At 35.5% G+C, this 19,280-nt stretch overlaps 1 protein-coding gene across 2 annotated transcripts; it reads left to right on the top strand.

Moving 5' to 3' along the window:
- Positions 1-1,458: 1,458 nt before the first annotated feature.
- Positions 1,459-18,989, top strand: LOC129269790 (uncharacterized). Of its 2 annotated transcripts, XR_010294760.1 has the most exons (19): positions 1,530-1,657; positions 2,745-4,265; positions 4,783-4,862; positions 6,308-6,416; positions 6,873-6,947; positions 8,097-8,185; positions 8,836-8,909; positions 9,658-9,746; positions 10,502-10,585; positions 11,004-11,155; positions 12,307-12,367; positions 13,042-13,147; positions 13,883-14,067; positions 14,776-14,845; positions 15,502-15,599; positions 15,867-15,941; positions 16,559-16,693; positions 17,185-17,584; positions 18,244-18,989. XR_010294760.1 is itself a non-coding variant. In XM_054907277.2 (18 exons), exons 2-18 carry the CDS (start codon positions 2,985-2,987, stop codon positions 17,329-17,331), a joined length of 2,910 nt encoding a protein of 969 aa, XP_054763252.2. In that variant the 5' UTR covers positions 1,459-1,657; positions 2,745-2,984; the 3' UTR covers positions 17,332-18,989. The 2 variants fall into 2 exon arrangements, 1 of the variants encoding a protein (XP_054763252.2); XM_054907277.2 differs by having other exon boundaries at positions 1,459-1,657; positions 17,185-18,989.
- Positions 18,990-19,280: the final 291 nt, after the last annotated feature.

The raw sequence follows: 19,280 nt of genomic DNA, 5'->3' as shown, positions 1-19,280 counted from the left end.
AGAGCTTGTACAATTACGTGAACTTTGATCATAAAATTAAGCAAACATCTCTTGAGATCTATGATGACCTTAGCTTTATATTATTAATCAAGTCACAATAGGTCCTTTTTATATAATATATTTTGCATTATTTGTTGATAAAATAAATATGGCTTGAATGAATGAATGATCTTATCTTCATTTTCTGTTACTTTGAAGCAGGGGCGGATCCAGGATTCTCCAAAGGGGAAGGGGGCACATTTTTCCGGAAAAAAAAGGTTTTTAACCAAAAATTATGGAGATTTCGTCCTAGAAATAATTTAACAAGCCAAAAAAAAAAAAAAATCACTTAAAAAAAAATATATAATTTTGCTTCTCAAAGGGGGCGGGGGCCACGGGCCGGCTGTGCCCCCCCCCCCTAGATTCGCCACTGCTTTGAAGTTTACATTTTCAGTTTATTACATTATCTAAAGAACTAAAACCAGAAATAAGGTGATATGCTAGTACACAGTAAAACAAAGAGAGAAGGGGATCTTGGTTGATAATAAACTAGTACATGAAATTAATAAAAGATGGTAGATTGATGGTAATATCACAAGAAGAAAACGAAGACAATGAATGGAAGGGAATAATATAGAAAGTTATTACTATCAAGAATACTTGTAAGTAATCAAAGGCCCGAAGGCTTAAGGTCCTCTCCGAGGGATGAAGTAATCAGACGATGAACTGAAAAGAAAGCGCATCACCACATGATCAGGAAAGGGTGATAGATGTCAGGGGCGGATCCATGATTTTCCAAAAAGGGGGCGCACACTTGTTTCAGAACGGCATATTTACATTAAAAATTTTGATCATGCCTCTCAAGGGGGGGGGGCGCACGGGCCGGATGTGCCTACCCCCCCCCCCCCCCGGATCCGCCAGTGATAGATGTTTATTCTCATGATCGTCTGAAGTTGAAGAAATAGGAAAAATAAGAGACGACTATTAGAATAAACATTATACATGTTATAAGGAGTTACATTAGGAGTGATAAGAGGATTGATCGGAATAATATTTGAGCCAGACAGAGAGAGAGGGGGGTGGGAGAATGGGGGCAAATCGTGAAATGTATAGATATTTCCTAAATGTAGACAAGTCGCATTGAGGATTTGAAATAAAATAAGTATCGTCTTTTCTTCAATAACACATGAGCTTAAAGTCTACTTATAAACGACAGAAACAGATCTCCTCCCGAGCTAGCTATCATATATTTGTCATTCAAGCAAACGATAGGCTTCTTTCTTTTATTGACAGGAGTACATGTATGTCTTCCTTTTCAACCGTTCCCTCGTTTAGCGGTTAGCCCCGATTTGAGAAGTAAAGTAAAGACAAACAAATCCCTTCTCAACGCTTTCACTCGCCTTTTCTCCAAACTCTTAAGTGTTTTATTGAAACTCCTTTGCTGACGGATCAGATGGACAAATATACTTTCTAGATTTTGTGCTTCTGGAGGCGAAGAATAGAAGAGAAGTGGGCATGGACTGGTAGTTCTTTGTATTTCTTGTTACTAGGAGTGCTCGTTTGTAAAGGGGTGTAATATCATCAAGCCGATGTATCGCTATGCACCTGTTCTCGTATAATTTAATAAATTGGATTTCATTTATTCCAAACTAAGTATTGAGTCTTAAGAAATCTTCTGGTGAGTACATTGAATATTTAATCTTTTATCCTTTTTTGTGGGTAGAATGAATTTTCATTTTGTGCTTTAATCTTATGAAGGGAATTGAATTGGGAAGATAAATGTTCTACGTGTATCAGTAACTTTATCAGCAATGACAACATATTAAATTGATGTCATTAAAGTTGCAGCTTTAGTCACCGCCATCGTATAATTATAATTATTATCCTTATCATTTTTATTATTATTAATATTATTATTATCATTATTATTACTGTTATTATTAGTAGTAGTAGTAGTAATAGTAGTAGTAGTAGTAGTAGTAGTAGTAGTAGTAGTAGTAGTAGTAGTAGTAGTGGTAGTAGACATAAAATAGTAGAAGCAGCAGCAGCAGTAGTCGTAGAAATAGAAATAGTAGTAGTATAGTGGTAGATATGTGATTGTGAAAATGACGTTATTGACCAAAATAGTAATAATAAAATTAATGAAAACTGTCAAAATTGAAAAAAATAAACAATCGATTTTGGTAAGGAATGTTATCCTCATTGCCATGCAGGTCATTCGGCGAGGATCTTTGCTGTCATTTCACAGGTTGCTTATAAAAAAACGTTCAGAATCGGTTAAGATAGGTATTTAACAGTTTAAACAACAATGATTGATTTATTGAAGATTAAATACTAGCAAATAAACTTTGTTGTTTAAGATTTTAAACACTTTTTTAAACTGTTAAACAACTTACTGTAAAATTTTAAAAGTTGTATGATAAACAGCGTTGCATGAAACGTTTTAACAGCATTTTACTGTGTAATATTATAATAAAAGAAGAAGGTGAACTTAAGTACAGTATATTGTACTTGTCATGTGAAACAGACTGATGGTAAAGAGCTCTTAATAATTTTATACAAAGCATAATGTAAATGATTGAAATCGTAGAGTCAATTTTCCGGTACAACGATTTCCACTCATGAATGACTTTGCTAATAGTATGTCAGGGTAATGGGCATTGACTCATAAAATATATCGAGTTGAATGTCTTTTGTATTTGAAATATTAAATGAGTGATAGAGTCACTAATCTTTATTTTATGCCAATATATTTTCATTTTTAGACACAACAAGCTATGATGGTCGACACGTAGGCAAACACCATACCACTGAAAAATGGAAATGCTTTTTATTATTTCATGGGAATGATCCTGGATTCGTCAAAACATTTGATGTTCTAGACCTAAATATGGAATAATCTTCAGCATGCAGTCAGGAAATGAAGGGATAGGTCGAAAAAGGAGGAGGATGAGGTCTTAAAAGGTAGATTATGACTGGAAGTGCAATGAAATGAAGAGATAAAGATGATGCGCCATTCAGCTAGACCGACCAAGACAAACATTGTCATTGAGGACTCTCACATTGAAGGGAGCGACGACGGGTTCGATCCTGGACCCATGGGCAGGCGTCATCGTCCTGTCACAGCACTGATTCGACGTCGATCATCAAAACTTGAAAATCTTGTCCGATCAGTAACACGAGAAGGAGACTTCGATGCAGACGATGGTCTCCATGAAGACAGGGTTCCGATGTCGGTTGTTGGTAGGAGAGCTGCGTCGGCTCCTCATCGCATGTCTATCACATCGTTCTACGCAGACTCGTCTCCTCTTCCTTATCATCCAGAGACACATGAACCTCATATTAAGGTACCAATTGTGAGAAGACAATCAATTAAAGAGGAGGAACGGAGACCATCTATTAGACCCCGGTCCACAGTGACCTTAGAACGACCGCCATTGATACCTAGACGACAACGTCCCAAGACTGCGATTCAACTACGACGAGAGAGCGCGCCTCCTAAGAAGAAACCCGATGAGATGGCCGGTGACGACGGGAGCGATGACGAGGAGAACTCGAATTCAGGGTCAAATTCAGACTCCGATTCGTCGCTGTCGACGTTGGAGTCGTTGAGAGAACTGAAGAACAGGATTGACGAGATCGTCGGAGCTCCGTCTGTCACCGCGAGTCGTTCAGTGCGCCGAGGTTCGGTGACGAGTGCCACAAACTTCACCATGAAGGCAAAAACGGAAGAAGCGCAGTCACAAATGGTTGCCGATTATGTCATTCGGCGTCGACCTACTATGATCTCCAATGAACGTCGAGGCAGATCAGTGACGAACCTGATAAATAGACTTCCATCTCAACAAATGGCATCGGAACAAAATAGAAATCGCACGCGAGGTAGATCGGCTAGTTTGGCAACGACGTCAGTTCTACCGCAGCGTAGTAGGCGTGCCACAACCGCCTCGCGCCAGCGCACGAAGAGCGTCACCACCATCGGTGGTCAAACGTCGCCGGGTGTGCAGATGTTTGAAAGCAGACGAGCCAGCATCGCCAGCACTTTTCGAGACGCTAACGGCTCGGTGTCCTACCAAGCTAGGAAGAACCTTAGAAGGGGTTCCCTCTTTGTTGATTCGATTGTGATTGATGAGGATTATGATAGACGAGGATCACTTCTGCCACCTGAGGATATCCTCCCTGGTCAACGAGGGTCGTTTGAAGGGATGAAGAGGAGTACGTTGAGCAGACGACGGTCACCGTTACCTGAGGATCTTAACATCGCAGTCCCGGATCGGATGTCAGTGGTGAGTGATTTTAAGATATTTTTCTTGATTCAAGAAGGGGGAGTGGACAATTAAAGACGAAAGAAGGCTTATATGGCCTGCTTGTAAAACAAATTACGATGGAACTATTTTCTGTCCCCACCGGCCCTAATTATTTTCATTAAATCCTGACAGGACCCGTCCCTTTTATATAAACCATAATATTTCTTATTTCGTTATTTAGTTGCTCGAATAAATCTGACTCTTATCATTATTATATACAGTATATTCATTTTTGTTTTGGTATAGTCCAGTCCTTGAAGATGATTTAAACGAAAATTCGAAAATTTCAAATAAAAATTACTCCAACCAGTCTTATTTGTTTGTATCATGATAGTGACGTTTGGTCTGCTGTTTGGGCAATTTGTACAGGGAAACCAAGATTTCTCAATCAATTTTAGCAGAATGCCATCCAATCTAATAAAGTATTTTCATCATGTAACCACATACTCAGGTAACAAACACAATTCCGCTCTATTTTTTCTTTAACCATTTACAGAAACTTGCTCGAGAACGCTTCAGAAGAATTGCCCGGCTTGTGCTTAATTGCGTCAAAATTTGCCGACGAAGTTACTTAAAGTAAGTGGATTAATCTCTATTTCTATAAAGTGCATAAATAATATGTTAGCGATTTCATACTAAAAATCAAGGAGTTATTACCAGATCATCGAGGGTATCTGGAGCATTTTCCTGACAAAGCAGCTGTTAACTACAATTACAATTTCACCCAAGCTGTTCTTATTGCCTATGACTCAAAGCTCCCCCTGGATATCAATGCCAAGCTATTAAAAGCGACCTTGATATATATCCATAATAGCCGCTCCAGTGCTCTCCTGGCCTGATGAGTCACTATCATTCAGTCTTCAAGATAATGTACGTCACATGCGGGTTGGACCCGACGATCTCCGAACCAAGCGGAGGGATGAGAACAGAGAGAGTGAGAGAGAGATGGTATGTAAGTCTCAGTTTTTAGTGCGCGTGAACATCTGACCCCCTTTTTTGATGTTTACTTGCACTGATGATTGGTTTATTGCATATTCTTTGTGGAAAGTTCATCTATTTTGGCGGTGGAAGTTCGTTCCTCTCATAATAACATTAGCCCGCAATTTTGTAAATTTTAGTATATTTTGCGCGGAGAAAAGCAAAATCTTGCTTGCTGTGCACTCTTAATCTGTACCTAAAACGTTACAATCAACTGACACTGATAAACTTTCAACCAATCAGATTCATTAATCAATGTCATATGATAGGCCTGCCGACGATTGAGGGTGTTTTCGTGACTATTAACTCTGTAAAAATTAATGTGGTAGAAAACATGCAAGCAACTGGTGTGCAGACAAAATCATATCGTTCATGTCAAAGCATATTATTACCATAGGCGGAAGCGGGGGGGGGGGGGGGGGGGGGTGGGGGGGACGGGGGATCCTGCCCCCCTAAATTTTAGGTGGGGGACAGAACCCCCCTAAAATTTCTTTTGAAAACCTTTTTTTTTTTGCTTGTCAATTTTGTTTCCTGAGTCCCCCCCCCTAAATTCAGGTGGACCCCCCCTAAAATGTTTGTGGTCCCCCCTAAAATTGTTCATTGATAACCTTTTTTTTTTTTTTTTTTTGCTTGTCCAATTTATTACCCGAGTCCATCCCAAAATTTCAGGTGGAGCCCCCTAAATGTTTATGGCTTCCGCCGCCAATGATTATTACCACAATCATTAGATTGCTTTTAATGTTTTATTTGTTTCCAATGACAGTAGTGGAAATGACATTCTTAGTGATGGTAGTATGAACTACCGAGGGGTTTTCAGTATACTTGTGTATCCAATAAACTTTTTTTTAAACATATTTTTTTCAAGCAGAGACATCTATCTTCATTGGAGGATAAATGAAAAAAAAAGTTGGATTAGGATATTTAAGTTGATTTGCGATATTTTTATGGCGGATATATTTTTTACGCGTTATGCTGTTAGTAATCAAATCCGAACTTAAAAAGATTGAATTTGAATCATAATGTATTTATTTCAAATGATATAGCATTGAGGAAGAACGGTCAGAGTTTCAATCATTCATCCAAGTAGGAACTAGATCACATGATGGCGATCGACTGTTCTTTGATCCTGATTATTTCAAGGCTGATAAATCCGTAAGTTGATATTTCACTATCTCTCTTCCTCTCTCTCTCTCCCTCTCTAAAAGAAAATGAGTGATTTTTCATTCACCCCCTTGATAATGACGTCAAGGATCAATCAATTCGGTGTGGATTTAGATTGAACACAATTTAAAGATCAAATTAATCGTTCACACAAATTTCACATTTAAAAAAAGTTAAATTCACTCAAGAACAAATGAAAGACTCTCTCCGAAGGGTAAATTATTCACTCGATATTTTTGAGAGATTAAGAGTTCAAGAATTCCTAAATCCAAATCCATTAATCAATTATCAATGGTTAGAAGCTGAGGAAAAGTGGAAAGAATGCAACTTTGTCTCTTCTGCAATAAATAATATGATCGAAAGTTAGAAAAAGTATATTTGTAATTGGCAGTTAGGACAAGCATAATTGTTATAATGATAGATTTGTTGGCTTTCTTTCTTGTCCAGCAACGTTTATCTGAAGAAACAAAACGAATATTGACGGCTCACCCGCATAACAGAACAGAAAAAGATCTGAAGTATGTAAGTAGTATAATATGTCCTCAAATTCACTCGAAATATATCATCTGATTATGCTTCTTTAGTTTTTTTTTTTTTGTAAATTTTATTAAATTCATTCAGTTCAAATCATACAAATCATGCATGGTATGCCTACATTGCAAAATATAACAATATGTATTGATAAACAATCCCATCCTTACTGTTGTCGCGATTTTAATTTGCTGAATAGTATAGGCTCAATGTCAAATGTGAAGCGTTGTGGACCAGTGGATAAGTCTCCGGACTTTGAAACAGAGGGTCGTGGGTTCAAATCCCAGCCATGGCGTAGTTTCCTTCAGCAAGAAATTGATATACAATGTGCTGCACTCAACCCAGGTGAGGTAAATTGGCGCTTAGAGACTTCTGATAAAGTAAGCGCTATAAAGCAAGTATAATTAAGTTCAATACCTGTTATATTCGTATACTCAGAAAAATTACTTCGCTCGTTTGGAATGGGCGAAGGGGGGGGGGGGGGCTTGACACCAATGTACACAGAGGCTTACATATAAAAATAAATTTCGAAAGCACTTTTGTAAATGCCTATTTCTTTCCGGGGCGGGAGTATTTACCAATGGAATCAACTGCAATAACGGGAACTTTAATTCGATATCAGATATTCCCAACCCCGTGTAAATGAGACAATGTTATGACCACCTTCATTTTTCACATCTTATTCATGTATTTTGTTCAATAAATCGATTGGTGAAGCCATCAGTTGAAATAATGATTTTATGAGCATCTATTTTTTATTTATTACATTTTTTTACTGTGCCCCCTTTCGGATGCCAGCATTTTTCTGGGGTTTTTTAATTTAGATTTTTTTTTAGATTTTAGGTGGTTTCTCCCTATAATTTGATACATCATTTTTGTTAATTATTAATTTCTAGGTACATTATATTCATATAATATTTAAAAATGGATTATGAAATTATGATATATGTTTGATTTGATAACACCCGTTCTATTTCTATGAACATGAATGACGAGACATTGTTTTTCACTTGGGATTATAATTTGCTCACACTGCTTCAAATTTCCTTAGACTTTTTATTGTTATTCGAAAACAACCCGAATTTGTTTTTGATAAGAAAAAATATTATGTATACAAACATATCAATAATTGAATTGCAGGTGCAGATTGCGTTACGTAACATCAAGGCATTCGCTGAGTATCCAATCAGAATGCAAGGAAGACTGTGTAAAGCAGGATGGCTCGAAACGTTAGTGTACCTTTTTTTTTAACGCTTTTCTCTTTAAAAAACCTTTCCATTTTCTTTCCTTTTTTCTTTCTTTCTTTCTTTCTTTCTTTCTTTCTTTCTTTCTTTCGTTCTTTCTTTCGTTCTTTCTTTCTTTCTCTCTCTCTCCCTCTCTTTCTTTCTTTCTTTCCTTCTTTCGTTTTTCTTTCTTTTCTTTCTTTCTTTCTTTCTTTCGTTTTTTTTTTCTTTCTTCTCGCTTTTGTACTTCTTCTTCTCCTTCCCTCCTCCTATACTCCCTCTTCCTCTTCGCCTTCTTATTGTTCTTGTTCTCCTTATTTCATCTCCTTCTCCTCTCCCCCCTTCTGCTTCTTCTCCTCTACCTCCTCCTTCTTCTCCTGTCCTTAACGTTGTTCTTATCATGTGTCCTTTCACTTCCGTCTTATTTTATCAATCTTAATGATCATCAATATTCATAATAATCATGAACTTTGCCATTTTATCTGAACGATTTTAAAGTCGATAAATCAGGGCAAAGAAAAAGAGACAGATCACACTGATTCAGAGTGAAGATCCCTATATGCCTTTATGAATTCTGCTGTTTTACAATATAAATTATCATTCCATCAAGAATGGAATAAACTCATTAACTGGTTGTCTTTGTTTTAAATCTTTAGATATGGTGCTAATCGAGCTGTTCTCCGGCAGGGCCACCCTCCCCATGCATTCTACTTTATCTTATCAGGAACATGTGAGTGAAATATATATTTAATTGGGTCAGCAGAACGATTTTTAAAAGTGGGGGATCAAGGGGGTTGAACATACATAAACTCACATTTTAATGGCACTTTCCACATTTTTCTACACGTTTACTGAAAGGGTGAGGGCGTGGGCGGTGGGACTCCGATATTCGCGGCTCGATCCTGATGATTATTATCAATGCTGTAATATTCGAGCCGTATTTAAGGCAGACTATTAATATTTCCCTTTTCTTTCTCTTAGAAGATTTTCGAGAAAGATGTTACTTTTATCCTTATACAATTAGTCTTTTTGTCAGATGTGTTCTTCGTTTTTACGGAGGCCCATTATGATTTAAAAGCTGCTAGCTGACCAATGTTTTATATTCCTCTTGAAATAATGTTTCAACATGATTATAAAAAAAACAGTGATCAGCTAGCATTTTTTTAAATAAATACAGCCTTATATACAGCTGTCTTAAAAAAACGCATTATGTTTCGATAGATAAATAAGTAAATCGAGAATAATTGATTGCCCATTGACCAATCATCTAAAAGTGATGAGTACACTTTAAAAGATAGAATAAAAAATAAAAGTAAACAAACGTAGAATAAATGAAATTATTCGATTTAATATGGATAAATGAAAGGCTCATCCCGGTGTAATCAAAACAAAATCATAATGTTACGTAAATATGAAGGGCACGATGTTATTATTAATTTTCTTTAAAAATGATTTTTTGTTTTGTTTATTATTTGCAGTAATTGTGACAATATTCATGATGCATGGGCCAAAAGGAAAGCCATCCACTCAGACCGTTGCTTTCTTGAGGAGGGGACAAAGTTTTGGAGTGAGTTACAAAGATTAAAACACAACAAGTTATAATTGTTTTTAACACATGCGCAACGGCAACAATAATGCATATTGCATAATATGAAATTACAAACATATGAGAAGTATAGAATGACATGGTAAGACAGTCACTCAAGTAAAACAAATAGTTAAAGCGTAATTTGCGCCAGAGAGAATATGATTTGACCTATTATAAAAGCAAGCCTGTATAACTGTAGGCCTCGATAAAATACTCGTAACTTGTAGGCCCTAAGTAATAAAGGGTATAGAAAAGGGATCTAATTTCTAACCATGATATCCATGGCCCCGTCTTACAGAGAGTTAAGATTGATCCAATCAATCGCAATGATATGGAAATCCATTGAAGTCATAATTCTTTGTACAGGAAATTTGCACAATATCCTTTGAAAGCAAAGACCAGAATTCCACTTAATTTTCAAAAAAAAAAAACGATGAAAGTATGAATATACAACATATCTAGAAAACACGTGGAATTAACATGCTTTTTAGATGATGACATTGTTCGCTTTCCATAGTTGTGATTGATTGGATCAATCACAACTGTTTGTAAGATGGGGCCCAGATATACAATAGGGCCTACATTATTATCGTTTTTTAATCGCCTGTTTCTTGGTTAGACTACACCTTAATTTCTTAAATTGTAATGTGGTTTTCCTTTCCCTTTCCCCTGCACTTGTATCTATGTCTTTAATTTTCAGAAAAAGATTATATTTCTAATGTGTTTGTTTACAGGAGCTTGCCATCTTGAACGAGACCGTTCGTGCTTCTACTGTTATCACCAAGTCACGATGCGAGCTTCTTGTTATATCTGTCGAGGTATATATCATATAGCTCTTTAAACATTACTATCTTGAGTTTATATTTAAGTCTTATCATATTTAAATGTTTGAATATATGAATATTCGAATGACGGCTGGTTGCATCCCGATGGTTTTATATTTTCTTTACCAGATTAAGCTTCAAACATTCCTTTCATTGTCTAATGGAAATTTATTTTCTGCTGTTGTATGCAAATCATATGATATTATATTTATCAGGCACGGATTGAGGGGGCGGGGTACAAACGGGCATGTGCCCCCTATAGGACTTTTAAAGATATCATGTTTAATGTGTCATTCTTTTCTTAAAACGTAGACGCAATAATTAATGCTTCATCATACAAAATTTAGCATACCGGTAATTATCAGATAAACATTGCTTAACTCCTTTTTGTTTGTTTTGTTATTATTTTCAGGATTTTCAGGATATTTTCATGGTCTCAGGAGGTATTAAGAGTGTGAACGACCCCGATCAACACGCATTCCTGACATCTCTTCGTTTCCTCACTCACTGGCCCATTCACATCATACCAACACATCCGAAAGATTGTCTCTTCCATTTCTTTGCGTACGTACACACCTAAAATGTTGGGCAACATACTTTCCACTGTGTTGGGTAATGTATGTTGGTAAATATATATATATATATATATATTCTGGACAATTATTATCCCATTGAGCAAATTTATTACCCAATTATTAGTTTTTATAACCCAATTTGGGCCGATATTATAAGCGATAGTTGTGTGGACAGTATGTTGCCCAGGGTTGGTTAAAAGTTTGGCATTTTTTTTTGCCCAACTATTTAAGAGTGTATGCATTCATGATGTACCAGTGGCGCTTTGAGCCAAAAAATATTATGAGGGGAGGCTGACATGCTGTATGGGGCAAAATTTCTATTAATGAAGATTTGAGCAGGCAAAAAATTTGACATTTTTAATACAAAAATCAAACTTTGAGATTTTGACATAATGTTCAAAAGATTGTATGATATTTAACCCATTTTCCTTTTCTTTTTCGCAAAATCAAACACAACTAAAAGTTCAGATTGGACTCGAGTATGATTTTTTTTATCGTTATGTAACCCTTTTAAAGGTTAAACCAAATTTTAAGAAAAAAATGCATACAGGTTCACCTGAATATTAACTGCTCGCCTATTTGAAGTTAATACTAAGTCAATATTTTGCATATAAATTAAAACAATTTTCAGAGAGAGATGTAGTATTTTAGAAACAATGGAATGATAGAAGCGTTTTGTGTTCAAAGGGGGGGGGGCAACTTTTCATCATCATGATCGTTATACCGTCATCATTTCGACTTCAATATATTATGATCATCACTGGCATAATATTATGGGGCAGGGAGTGATTCTGCTGTCCCCTTTATGACAGAAAGAAAATACCTCACCTCCCCCCAAGAAAAAAGAGAAATAAAATAAATAAATCAATGAATAAATAAAAAATAACAATAATAATAAAGTGAAAGGAACATCATAAAAGGGTCGCCTGTGCCCAATCACTGTAACCGACACATGATTCTATTCTATAAAGAAAACACTTTTACCGCTGTTATTATCATCACACCGCATTCCCCACCCCCCCCCCCCAAAAAAAAAAACCATCCATATACAAACATCACCACCCTGTTAAAATGTTCTATAGTGCATTTATTTTGATAGGTAATCAATAAAAGATGTCGTTCTGATGTGTTTATCCATAGCACTGGCGACGTCTTAGTTCAAGACAGCAACCAATCGGACTGGATTTATATCATTAAATCTGTAAGTAAAATTTAAGCATTATTGGCACTTTATCATCTATAGACATATCACATATTATGTTTCAATGTGACATCGACATGGTTTGTAATCACAAGTTCACTCACAACTTCGTTGCGACTATATTATATACCCCTCCGTCTCTCCCCACCCCTTCCCTTCTTGATCCAAAAAAGTCTGTTTCATTATTGGTCTTATATTACTACACTATGGCATTACAAAAAGTAGGTCCGAGGCGTATGGATTTTTAAATACCTGACATGTTAAAATTTAATGTGCATGTACATGTATATTTCTTGAATTGATTGAAAATTGCCTCATATTATATTTTTTAAATCCAGAATATATGTTTGCAACATAAATAATAAAATGGTCTTTGAAATACAACATGATTTGCAAGAGACTATCTCTTAACTTGCATAGGACAATTTGCAGTAAGACGATAATCTTAAAAAAGGGACAATTATTAGATGTGCGGTTAGCTGAGGTAGAAGGAATAAAATTGGTATGAAATATACAAAACATGTATTCATACACATACAGAAAGTAAACTACAAAATATTCATGCAGTAAATTAACCTTAATTTTACATGATTTTATATCAACGATTGATATTAACGAATGTCGAAGTGATTTCATATCTTATGAAGATAATATTTTTTTTTTTTTTTTGTCAGGGAAGTTGTTCAGTCTTGAAGAAGCTGAAAAGTGTCCCAGAGAATGTCCACTCATCTTACAAGAGGAAGGATGTTTGTATGACATGGAACAAAGATACCACACTGGGTAAATATGATTTTACTTCAAGTAATAGGTTTGATTATTGCTATATGTTTAGTTCTATTCTTCTACTTGATTTTGAAATGAGTTGATTATTGTATTCATCATCATCTTTTGTTGTACTACTATGTATACAACTAAAACCATTACTACTAGTAGTAGTAGTGGGAGTAGGCCCAATACTACTACTTCTACTTCTTGTACTATTACTACTACTACTACTACTATTACTAAAACTACTACTACAATTACTACTACTACTACTACTACTACTACTACTACTACTACTACTACTACTACTACTGCTACTATTACTACTACTACTACTACTACTACTACTACTACTACTACTACTACTACTACTACTACTGCTACTACTATTAGTACTACTACTACTACTACTACTATGACTACTACTTTTTCTTCTACTACTACTACTACTACTACTACTACTACTACTACTGCTACTACTACTATTACTACTACAACTACTACTACTACTATTACTACTACTTTTTCTTCTACTACTACTACTACTGCTACTATGACTACTATTACTACTACTTCTACTACTACCATACAACTATTGCAATGACTAATACTATTATACAACTATTATAATGACTACTACTATACTACTACTACAATGACCACTACGAAGAGAAATCTTAGTACAGTCTTTCATCATTATTAATGCATTTTGCAATCTTTTGTAAACTTTTGTAATAATTTTTGTCTTAGTTGCAAGTATCATGGATGACAAGAACAAATCACCGAGCCGAAAGAAAGTAAAAGTCAACAACAACAACAGACGAGACATACCTAGCTCTGAGACCAGTCGTAGAAGTTCTACTACAGTCAGCAGTATTTCAATCAAGGGGCATGGTAGTGAGACTAGCTCTGTCATACCACCGATCACAAGAAAGGTTGGTGATCAATAATAGATATGTCTTGATTTGAATTTTTTACAAACTAGCATTCAATTATATTACTTGAAATCAGAAATGTTACTTTAACTTTTGAAAGGCTCATCTGTACAGATATGAATTGTTGTTTTTGTTTGTTTTATTTATTTATCTATTATTATTATCATTTTCATTATTATAACTATCATCTTTATCATCATCATTATTATTTCTTTTTAAAATTGGAGGGAAGGGAAGAGGATGGGGTCATTGAAAAATAAATACTAGTTTTCGACCAATGTTGATGATCGCTCTATCATCTAAAATCATTTTTTTCATGCAATGGTGATGAAATCAAAACTTACGATAGTACTGTATTGCAATGGAATGTTATTCCATTGATTAATAGATCTAAAGTTTATACCAATGACAAGTTCATCAATATCAAAGATGATAATGGTGGCTCAGTGGTAGAGCGCCCACCTCATGAATGGGAGGTCGTGGGTTCGATCCCTGACCAAGTCATACCAAAGACTTATAAAAATAGGATCTTCTGCCTTCTTGCAAGGCCCTCAGCATTTCGATTGGAGAAGGGTAATAATAACATATTATGTTATGCAGGGCCCACTGGTAGAGCAGTTTCCTAACTGAAGTGGCTACCCTGGGTAAATAAAACGTTATTATTAATTATATCATTATTATTATTATTAATCTCATTTTATATCCCAGAGCCAAGGTGTATATCTAAAGACAGGGTCAGCGAGAGATGATGGAAAAGATGACAATGACAGTGGTTCAGGTAACTCATTAATATTTCATAAAATGTAATAATGTAATTATTATGATCTGTGTTTATTACAGTCTAGAATTACGTTTATTGATAAATGGAATGCTTATCTAAGGAGGTATGAGCCGATTCAAAAAAATCTTTGGAGGAGTATAAATGTTTAGCAATATTATATTGAAAGGATAAGTAACGAAAATAGAATGGGAAGTATGAGGCGCTTATATATATTTGAAATAAAAACTGGTTTCTCCTGTTTTTCTCCCCATTTCCTTCACAAATGCCTCAAGAAAGGAAATATAAAACGATACCACAGATTGACATCAATTTCTAACAATATTAAGTTGCAGTTTCTGAGTTGATATTTATATTTTATTCCTGTAAATAAAGTTTATGTATTAAAACATTTAAAAAATGTTTTAACGAGATGTGTAAACTGCAGTTTGCTTTGGATAAGTTATGCATATATGTTCTGATGACTAAAGCGCTGAATAGAAGTAAAACATTATTATTTTTATTATCATTATTGTCATTATTATCATTATTATTATCATCATTATTATTATTATTATTATCAAAATTATTGTCATTATCATTATTATTATTATCATAATAATCATCATTATTATTATTGTTATTATTATTGTTATCATTATCATTTTTAATGTTAGATGTGGAGAAGGAAGAACTTGGTGAAGACGGACTTCCGGTTAACTTTGTCAATCAACGACGTACCTTTCATACTGATCTTGATATAGCTAAGAAAACAGTAAGTAGATGTTATATGTCCCGTTCATGCCTCAATGTGACTGATTTCTGATTTTACTTATTCATTTCATATTCAACATGACCGTATACTATTCATAAAATAGATAAAAACAAGTCGACAAAAAATTAAAAGAGTATATGTTAGCATCAGTTTGTCTTTCTGAATTTTGAAATCAAGTTATTAGATTCCAAAAACAGCAACAGTCGATGATTGAAAACAGAGTGCAGTCTTCATCATATATATATTTTTTCTTTATTTCGTTAACAGAGTGATCAGCCGACGGATGCCGATAAGGACCCAATGTTTGTTACGATACAACTACTCCTCAAGGGAGGTGTCTTTGTGAGTTTGATATAAATTTCCATGTGTAGAAGATAAAACATCTGCTGACATGGCTCCCAAATAAAATCATGAATATGATTCTATTTTATATATATTTTTTTGTTTTTCCAAACCCATTTATGTGGAAATTGATCAAAATTGATTTGTCTGTTTGCTCTATAGGCCTACTTCATATCAAAAGTTTTAATGTTCTCATAATATCATGGCTTGAGCAGTTGCTAAAAAAGTAAAATGAAATACGGATGCCGTAAAATGTGGGTCGTGCATATACATTTTTTATTAGACTGTATTTCATGGAATTACTCGATCATGAATAGAATAATAATGCTGAATTAAGACAACAAAGTGATACAATCTAAATTTTACATAAAGTTAACCAGGTTTGTCTGTGTGGGTGTCAGTTCATTTGTTATACATTACTGCTTGTTTATTTATATACAGTATTATGTACATTTATGTAACTTCTACAGTTATATGAGTATTGTCAAGTTGGGCTATCCTACCATTTTATATATCTGTATGTATTATTACTCATTATTGTATATATGTTCTTTATTCCATTTTTTCATCTCTTCGGAAATAAAAATAATCAAACAACTGTTTTACATCTCAATCAGGGAGTGAATAATATTGTCTTTCCCGACCAACCAAGCCTGAGTCTTATCAGTAATGGAGCAGAGTGTATCATGATAAGAAAGAGTTTCTATCTGGAACACGCAGCAGAAGACACTCTTAGTTTGCTCAGGAAAAATGTGAGTATACTGATTTAATAACCTACAAACAGTCCCTTCTCTTTTCTTCTGTTCGTTTCCTCTTCTCTTCTCTCCTTTTCTTTTCTCTTCTTTGCTCTTTTCTCCCTTTCTCTTCTTCTCTTCTTTTCTCTTCTCTTCTCTTCTCTTCTCTTCTCATCTCTTCTCCCCTTTTCTTCTATTTTCTTCTCCACCCTCGTCCTCCATTTCCACCCCTCTTTATTCTGTCCGTACTCAGCTCTCTCTTGCAAACATAGTGGCTCAGTGGTAGAGCAATCGAAAATTTCTGTTGCAATTTTACAATCGAATTTGGCTGTTGCAAATAAGTCTATACACCTTGATGCAAAGAGCAGATCAGCAATCAGTTACAATTTGCATAATTGACTTTGGGTCCCGGCAAAGATTTGAAATGGATCGCAATTTCTGGCAATGCCTCATTAGTGTCTTCACTTTTATTTTTAATCTCTGTCTTTATCTTTATTTATGCATGACAGGAATTCCCTTACCCGACCGAGGAGCAGCTACAGGAGAAACTACAGAAACACATGAATTGGAACGCTTACAAAGACCATACAGTCAGATCAGTGGTCTTCCAATCAAGAGCTCATAAAGCGCAACAACTAACATCAGTACACCGATAGACAATCCGATCGTAAGATTCTCCTGCTTGACCACGCTCGCCCGCCCCCATCCTACCATACCAGGCAACCCTCTATACTTAGTTGGTCTTCATAAACTTCAGAAGAATAAGTGTGTTAATCATCGTTTGTTTGTATATCATATGATACATAACTTCAGATGTATAAGAAAATACTTTGATGATGAAAACAGTTGTCCACGCACGTATTATCAGTTAGCTAAATTGCTGTATGGGCTCCCCTCGTCTCAAACCAGGCCCCGGGGAGTCACTCTCCACATGGACTGCTACCCACCCGTGTCCAACAACCTCAGAAATGCACCCTAAATGGCGTAATGACATTAAGTAAATTTGCAATCCTAAATGGCGTAACCCATGAGAAAAGCCACCCTAAACGGCGTGAACAGGAAAATCCCCTAATTTGATTCCCTAAGTGGCGTAAATATCAAAATCGATGTTATACCTGTGGGCGTGTGGGTAACGCATGCTGCCTAGTAAGTATAGAGCCAGGTGTCAGAGACTAGCTAGAACTGTATGGTGGGGTAACTCTCATCACGGATCTAATAGTAATAGGTCCATGCTCTCATAAGTGCTGCTCTGGCTGCGCCGGCGTGTGGGATTATTTTGTATCCCTTAAAATCGCCTTTCATGGTGTTTATGGCTTATGTCTGCTCCCGGGTCTCCTCAAATTTGCCCCAATTTGCACCCCTAAATGGCATAATTCCCCGCATAATTTTCATAACCAAATTAGCAACCCTAAACGGCGTGAAGAGAGAAAGAAAAGGCTACCCTTATCAGCGATTTACGAGCGAATGGTGCTGAAATGCAACCCTTTTTTGCCAAAGACGTCGACACCACCCGAGTGCCTGAAACGGGACCCTTTTCGACGCTTTTTCTGGACGCGGGTGCGTAGCAGGCCATGTGGAGAGTGACTCCCCCGGGAACCAGGCATCTTCAGCAAATACAAAACACATGTGCACGGATGATTTGTAGTAAACCTAGATTTTCCAGGATCACCCCTGTCTTAAGAGATCTGCACTGGCTTCCAGTTCGCCAACGAATATCTTTGTTAGTTGTTACTATATTTTTCATTACAAGACAAGACAAATGGGTGTGCCACACTAGTATCTGAACCATAACCAAGACATTCCAATGGGAGTAGAAAATATGGAACTAATACTAGTAACAGATAGTTCCATGATATTGAGCTTATGTGATATTATTGTTACCTTTAAGTAGATAATAGCAATGCATCAAAGAAAGAAAATATATTCGTGATTTGTCATGGAGTAAATACAAATGTGAAATTATCAATAGACTGATGAGTAAGACTTATCTATGAAAATTAAGATAAAGAATTTCTTGTAATTTCAATATAATTGAATGCTATGTTAGATTTCAATCAATTGATGAGGGAAGCTTACTTCGGCAAATAAATATATAATTCAATTTAATTGAATGTTCTGTTTAATGTTATGTAATAATATTTTATTTTGTTTATGTTAATTGTAAGAGATGTGTTCTTTAATACTATAAATATTGAATTCTTTATAATCAAACAAAAATATAATCTGTAAACTGCAATGAAAAATCATGAATTTGAATAATGTACAAAATTTCATCTCATGAAATTGAATAAATTACTTTAAAACAGTAAAGCATATATAAGGATTTCAAGCCTCATTATTTCATTTGACTGAAACATCTTTTAGTTGAGACAATCAAACCACTTCTTTGACTTGATCCCAACACCTTCTCAAAAGCAAGGAAAGTCTGAAACAGAATCCTGGGTCCCATAAAACAAAGGTCAGCGATTGATCGTACGCTCCATTTTCACGATTGATTGTACATTATAGTCAATGGAATCAATCGTAGAAAAAATTTCTAAGATCATTGCTAAGTTTTGTGCTACGGGCCCCAGTACAAACTTCAAAAGTAATATCAACATCAGAA

Source organism: Lytechinus pictus, chromosome 10, assembly GCF_037042905.1.
Source record: "Lytechinus pictus isolate F3 Inbred chromosome 10, Lp3.0, whole genome shotgun sequence".
NCBI classification, from domain to species: Eukaryota; Metazoa; Echinodermata; class Echinoidea; order Temnopleuroida; family Toxopneustidae; genus Lytechinus; species Lytechinus pictus.
Note: the sequence above shows the minus strand (reverse complement) of the source record. Positions and strands in the feature narration are given on the sequence as shown.

Bases quoted from the DNA above. Each gene is read 5' to 3' on its own strand.
- LOC129269790 (XM_054907277.2), top strand. From the start codon at position 2,985: ATGATGCGCCATTCAGCTAGACCGACCAAGACAAACATTGTCATTGAG. The intron at 8,186-8,835 runs GTTAGTGTACCT...TTAAATCTTTAG, and splicing joins AAAGCAGGATGGCTCGAAAC to ATATGGTGCTAATCGAGCTG. The intron at 13,148-13,882 runs GTAAATATGATT...TTTTTGTCTTAG, and splicing joins GAACAAAGATACCACACTGG to TTGCAAGTATCATGGATGAC.